The sequence below is a fragment of the Cimex lectularius genome, unplaced genomic scaffold, assembly GCF_000648675.2.
Source record: "Cimex lectularius strain Harlan isolate CLEC.00 unplaced genomic scaffold, Clec_2.1 scaffold222, whole genome shotgun sequence".
Taxonomy (NCBI): domain Eukaryota; kingdom Metazoa; phylum Arthropoda; class Insecta; order Hemiptera; family Cimicidae; genus Cimex; species Cimex lectularius.
In genome coordinates, this window is record NW_019392817.1 from 824,873 (window position 1) to 831,612 (window position 6,740).

General features: G+C 34.6%; 1 protein-coding gene across 1 annotated transcript; it reads left to right on the forward strand.

The window, feature by feature from the left end:
* Positions 1 to 83: 83 nt before the first annotated feature.
* On the forward strand, positions 84 to 6,394 carry LOC106672354 (non-histone protein 10). The gene is made up of 6 exons (XM_014403712.2): positions 84 to 261; positions 353 to 589; positions 4,558 to 4,628; positions 5,175 to 5,298; positions 5,359 to 5,589; positions 6,226 to 6,394. Exons 2-6 carry the CDS (start codon positions 491 to 493, stop codon positions 6,322 to 6,324), a joined length of 624 nt encoding a protein of 207 aa, XP_014259198.1. The 5' UTR covers positions 84 to 261; positions 353 to 490; the 3' UTR covers positions 6,325 to 6,394.
* The last annotated feature ends 346 nt before the right edge of the window (positions 6,395 to 6,740 follow it).

Sequence of the window (6,740 nt, forward strand, 5' to 3'; positions counted from 1 at the left end):
GACAGTAGTGAAAGTAAGACCAAATCAACTTCAAACCAAATCAATATAAACCGGGATTTCAAAACGCTACTCTTTCCCTTCAGTTTGTCTGCAGTGGGCACTTGGCAAATTTCACGAGTAAAAATGTTTGCATATTGTCTTATTTTACCGAAGTCATTTTGCATTTCTATACGATTAAGCCATTTCTCAAAAATCAGTAAGGTATTTCGCCTTTCTTTATCAAAATATCAATAGACACAACGTATCTACCTACGTACGTATGTAAGCGGAATTAACTAAACTTTTTCCTAGAAACCTGAACAAATTTATAGCTTTTTTTCAAATTTCTTTATTTAATTTTCATAATGGGAAGTATAAAAGGTAAGGCGCAGGGGAAATTTAGTCCTAGCAACCCAGCCTTACCAAGATAACCGGTTTCAAAACTAAGCGAACTGAGGAAGGTTATGTTTATCTTCATCAACCGTCTACCTTTGTTTTGATTTCTGTGACTATGTTCTCTGACGAGTCTGAAGAAGAGTCGGCCGAGGAGATTGACGTTTATAGGAAAAAATATCAACTTATAATAGAACGGTGCGAGGTCATGCAGCAGGTGAGAAATCATTGCTGGTAACATTTAATCAATATAAATTGTGTAGTTTTGTCGTCAGTATAATTTTTTTCTATTCGTTTATCTCCGTTGTTAAACAATCTGTGATTTTGTTTCTTCCATTTGTTTAATTTTACTAACTCAACCCCTCTGAGTAAGAATTAGACAAAAATTGGGAGACTGAGACCCAAGCGATGAAGAGGCCCAGGAACACCTCGGAAAACCAGAGCCCCAGTAGCGGCACGTGACCCAGGACACATTATCATGTTTAACCTTCTCACTTTGACATTAGAAAAAGATTCTGAATTGTGTGACCATCCACATGCCTCTCAAGTTCGACATCTGACAGTTTTCCAAGGATTCCTGCAACTCACCCTACTCCACCCACAGCACCACCGTCTGTCCATTGTCCAGTGATATGCACCAGCCTGCCCTCCCATCAATACCTCTGGACTATGATTTCAGTTCCCCCCTTTCTTATTCCATTCTACATTCTGTTACATCAGTTGCCATCTAAAACTTCAACAACTTATCTATACAAATAGGCTCATCACCAAGAGTATTTTCAAATTTGTTAGAGATTTATTTAGAAATCGTGAGATGCGGTCTGGTGTTAGAGATGTCGTACATGTCTGGCATGTTCATAACGTTTGTGTTTCTTTATATTTGTATACTGTATAACAGATGCTTTATAGCTCTACTCCATCATTACATACACAATTCAAAAAAGTACAAAGAGCAGCAACAAAAACAGTAGAAAAGTTATATTATAGGTACTCATGTTTGGAAACAATCAGTTACGGCAATCAATGGAGAATGTATTTGACTTTTGCCTTCTGGAATGATAATATAGAATATGAATGTTTATTTGGTCAAACAGCAGTGTGCAATCATTTAAGGAGTATAATAATTTATATAAGGGGAAGAGTCTACTATAGCAGCTAAAGGGATTTAATTCGCCATAATACTGTAAAATTTAAAAGTTTTGACAATTCAAAAGTAATTGAAATTGCAATGGATTCTGTCTACTTTTTCATAGTACCAGTTTATTTAGATGGATATCGCTGGTTAGCCAATTTTAAATGGAATATATTTTCTTTCATTTTTAAAAGATTTCAGTTTTGTTTTGTTGTATGTTGTCATTTTTCATGAGACTCAAATGTTAGAAGTTAGCTATAATTTGTTACCCCATACAATATCATTTAAAGTGGACATTCATTGTTTTCAGATCATATTCCTGTTGTGAAATATGATAAAGGTGTGTTGTTGAATTTATCAGTAAATTCCACTGCTTCTAAAATTGAAATGGAAGTCCTAATTAAGGATTATACATTAAAGATGTAGGTAGTGATAAGCGTAAGAAATGGCTTTATTAGTGAGTACCCCCCCACAAAGGTACAGGTGCAGCAGGAGGGTGGAAGAGTGAATATTACCTGGAAATTCATCTTCCCAACACCAGAATTTGGTGGTTTGTGGGAGGTGGCAGTAAAATCTTGTAAATTTCATGTTAAAAGGTTTGTGACTTTCCCGATCTATTCTTGTACTTAGTCCTAGTCCCAATAACATTGCACCTCTCACCGCTGGCCACTTCTTGATGGGACTCCTTTACATCTATACCTGAAGAGGATCTGCAGAGGCTAACCAGTCAACACTCCCATGGAAAAGATGGCCACACAAATACTGATTCAACCTGAAATAGATAAGAAGATGCTAAAAAAAATGATCATAACCTGTAAATTAGACAGCTTGTTCTGTTATAAAATATAAAAGCTTATCTCCACTGAAATGGCCTTTAGTAGGAGTTTGAGGGACGCATCCTGTGTTCTTTTAAGAAGGAAATTCAGGGTCTGAAGAGGGAAAATTCGGATCTGCGGAACGAACTGGCTACCATGAAGGAAATCTCTGTGAAACAAGATAAAATTATGAACCAAATGGATTACAAACTACATCAGTGCAATTTGTTATTTAAAGGTCTTCAACTCAAGGAAGGAAATGATTTGGAGATTTACATCGTTGACTTCTGCAGGCAGGTGCTGTCTGTGGAAATGGATCCATAGACATCCATGCTTACTGCATTGGGAGTCAAACCAGTCCTCTTTTAGTGACTTTTGATCGATCTAAGGATAAATTAAAAGTTTTTAAAAATCCAAAGGCCCTCAAGGGAACAGGTTTTTACATACAATAGGACCTCCCATTCAATGTGAGGCGGAACATAGCAAAACTCCTCGCCCTCAGGAAGACTATCATCAAGGTGAAGTCAGGTAGTTGCGGCAATCGTGGCATCACCTAGTATCACATGAAAGTGTATCACTGAAAGTTAAATTCAGTGTATTTAATGCCATGTGTCACGCCATATTATGTTACGAGTGCCAGGTTTTGGGTTACCAACAGTGCGACGTAATTGAAAAGGTGCAATGGTTTTTTATTCGGAAGATTTTTAGTTTACCAGCAGCCACTCCCAAATATTTAATTTTTTTAGAAACGTCTTGCGATCTCCTTTTTATTTATACTTTGGAGATTCATTTTCCATTTGTTTTCAAATCTCTTACGTCTTCTGTGGTGAAGCTCTCCAGGTTGACAGCCATCTCAATTATTGAAAAGAAATTGTCTTGGTTTGCTCAATGGCACAACTTGTTTCAGAAATATGGAATACTTTATTGCCCTCCTCTTGAAAATTTCTTTGAATGGAAAATAAATTTCTGTTTGCTTTTAAATCAAATATTCAAGAAGCATAAAAATGATTGCCTTCTTAAAGTAAATGCCTTGACTCACTTGTCCTCTTATAAACATCTCGATCACTCATTATGTTTGTTCAATGTCTATAAAGTCAATTACAGGGGGTTTTCTACTAATGATTTGAGTTGGTTGTGCAAGATGAGATGCGAGTTAGTACATTTGATTCATCATGGTGGGTGGGGGGAAACTCTGGGTCTTGCTCTCTGCAACTCACGTGTAATTGAAAATATTATTAACTTTTTAGCAGAATATTCCAGCCTGGGTGATTCGTCTCCTTCATTTGGTCAGCTTCTATTTGGAACTCAATTGTCTATATGACTTTTTGAATGGCACAAAAACCCAAAGAGTTTAATAAATTATGTCCATCATGCCTGGAAATATCGTTTGATTTTGTTAAGGAATTTAACTTTTAAGTTCACTTTTGGTTTATATATACATGTGTGTGTGTCCCTAACCATCCCTAACTCGGTGTGTGTGTGTGTGTGCCGAACTGTGTGTGTGTGAGTGTGTGCATGTGCGTGCGTGCGTGCGTGTGTGTGTGTGTGTGTGTGTTGGTGGTTACCTGCTTGAGGTAACCCATTATCTTCTGGATGCGCCCCTCAAGGTAGATAGATAGAGATACTTTTATTTACAGACATTAGTACAGCATACAAAAGAAAGAAAAACAAAAGTATGACACATGGTTTAATAACATCTGTCGGAGAACTTTGCAACAAATAAATAAATATTTTACACACACACACACACACACACACACACACACACACCCCACACCACACCACACCACACCACACCACACACACACGAATATAAATTATATTTTATTATTTTTTGTCTAATAATATTTGTTTACTTATCAAATTATGGTGGATATTTCTAGTTGTTTCGAAGTTCATACACTACTAATGTATATATACAAAACTTTTTTTTATTCATAATTTGTCTTTATTCTTCCTACTTAATGTGTAAAATTTATCTCATTGTTTGTGTTTATAACTATAACTGTTTACATTTTATACATTAGTCACTAATCGATTATTAAGTAAACTACTTAATAACTTACTTCTATAGTTATATTATAAAATGCATTATTTTTCAGGACAATTAATTAAGGCTTTTAATTGAGATTTAGTAGTAGTAGTTGAAAAGTAGTGAATTAATTTTTCAGAACATTGAAAGATTAGGACATAGAATTCTACTTCTATAGTTGTATTATAAAATGCATTATTTTTCAGGACAATGAAAGATTAGTAAATAGAATTCATCAGGTCAAAAAAATTCTGAAAAGGCGAAGGAAAGAAAGAAGGTCAGTAAACAACAGTACATTTAAGTGACTTGTTAATATCACAATTAATAATGATATGATAAGTAATTGAACATCACTCCATTAGTGAAGCAAGAAAAATTGTATATTAATTCCAGCTATATTGTCAGTGTACAATCTGTTACTGGCAAAATTCTAATCTAAATACATATATGATTTTAATTTTGTGATGTCTGTCCTATTAAACTTTTAGTTCTATGCTGTAGCCAGATTCTTTTATTTAAAAAAGCTTTAATATTTGAATATGTTTAAGTGAGTTATTTCTATAGCTTCATCAATTTGCAATCATCCAGTTCTGCCTATCCTTACTGGTTTTGTCTATAAACACGTTCCAGTATTTTGTCATCTTCTAGACCAACTGCTCAAGAGCTAGAAATGTTAAAATATATCTTGACAAAACCAGCAATAATAGACAGACTAGGTACAATCAAGCGAGGTTCATTGTATTGCAGGTTCAACAGTGTTTTGCTATAAATTAATTTCAACAAATAATAATACATAGCAATTACTAATTGTCAGTGCTTTTAGATTTCTAATGAACAGGTTGGATATGCATTGTGATAACTGGAGAAATATTCCATTACCTCTAAATTTAGAAGATCCGTTATCTGAAGGTTCTTGTATGAAGTCTGCACTTGGCAAGAACTCAAAGGTGCTACACTCTCTATTCACCAATTAATTCAAGCCTAACTAAACTTTTAACAATTTCCAGTGTCCTTTAAATGAAAAGGGCAAAAAAGGCAGCATAAAGCGGGTGAAAACAAAAATTGTTGATAAAAATGCTCCTAAAAGGCCAGCCAATCCATATTTTCAATTCTGCCAGGAGCAGAGGAACTCAACGATAGAGGAAATGACCAGCATAGGTCAGCCTGAGCCCTCTAAAGTTGAAGTGACAAAGCACTTAGCCAACAAGTGGAATATGCTCACCCAAGATGACAAAAAGGTAGGGAGTTACCTTGTTGTCCGATGCCCCACTTCTACCAACCCTACATTTTCATCTAGCATGCATGATTACTAATTAAAATAAAAAAAAATATAAAACTCCAATAAATGCATACTATTTAATTTTGTTATTTGTCTAATAATAATATAATAAGCAACAGAGGTGACAGTACTTTCTACAATTATTGATTGTTTTTCTGTATCTGTTATATACTATATATTAATATTAATTTCAGCCCATGCAAATATGATGTAATATATAAGCAATAATAAACAATGATTTAAGATTCAAATTTTAAGCTTTCTTTTGGATGGCTTGTGGGTATTTTTTTTAGTGTATTAAAAATTACATGTATTTATTTATTTTTTACAATTGTAAAAGATGGCTAAATAAATTCACAAGATAGGTTCAGTGGGCTTTTTTAATTAAGCCAATTCAGAAGGTTCAGCCTTTTTATATTTTACTTATATGTTTATTACAATTATTAATTGATAATTATTTGGATTTATTTTGTGATTAATCTGCCAGCCCTAATTTTAATTAAAAAGAGTAAAATGAAAAGATTAAATATTAACTCATTTTTTGTGCAATTTTTCCATCAATTTATATTATTTAATTATTCTGTATTTTTTTTAGATCTACTATGATATGTACGAAAAATCGAAGGAGCGCTATGCAGCAGATATGGAACTTTATGCTTTGTCAAAATCAAGCAACACTGCACAGAACAGTTAATTTAACTTGTTTTATGACTATTGTGACAATCTCTTTGTAAACATGATTACATTCATGTTCTAACATTCAATTCAATTGTATTACCTGCAAACATTTAAGCTAGCTATTAGTACAAATTAGTACTACTAAGTAACAGTTATGCTTATTTTTTTTTAAAATTCAACTCAATTGAATTAATTAGAATTAATTTAATTATGTGACGCGCGGTTTCCCCCGAGCGCGGCTCGCGGTTCGCGGCTCGTTCGGGTACCGTCGCTCGCTAGGGCGTTCCGAGGGGGTAGCGAGCTACGCCACTCTAAGCCCGTCAAGCCTTTTTGGGGTAAGATGTGTCAGGTTGCCCGGGCTCGACGGGTGAACACCCTTTTCTTCTTTGCTGCTAGTTCAGGCCAAGGAGGTTTGGGGAATAGACACAAGAA

Bases quoted from the DNA above. Each gene is read 5' to 3' on its own strand.
- LOC106672354 (XM_014403712.2), top strand. From the start codon at position 491: ATGTTCTCTGACGAGTCTGAAGAAGAGTCGGCCGAGGAGATTGACGTT. The intron at 590-4,557 runs GTGAGAAATCAT...ATTATTTTTCAG, and splicing joins GGTGCGAGGTCATGCAGCAG to GACAATGAAAGATTAGTAAA. The intron at 4,629-5,174 runs GTCAGTAAACAA...CAGTGCTTTTAG, and splicing joins AGGCGAAGGAAAGAAAGAAG to ATTTCTAATGAACAGGTTGG.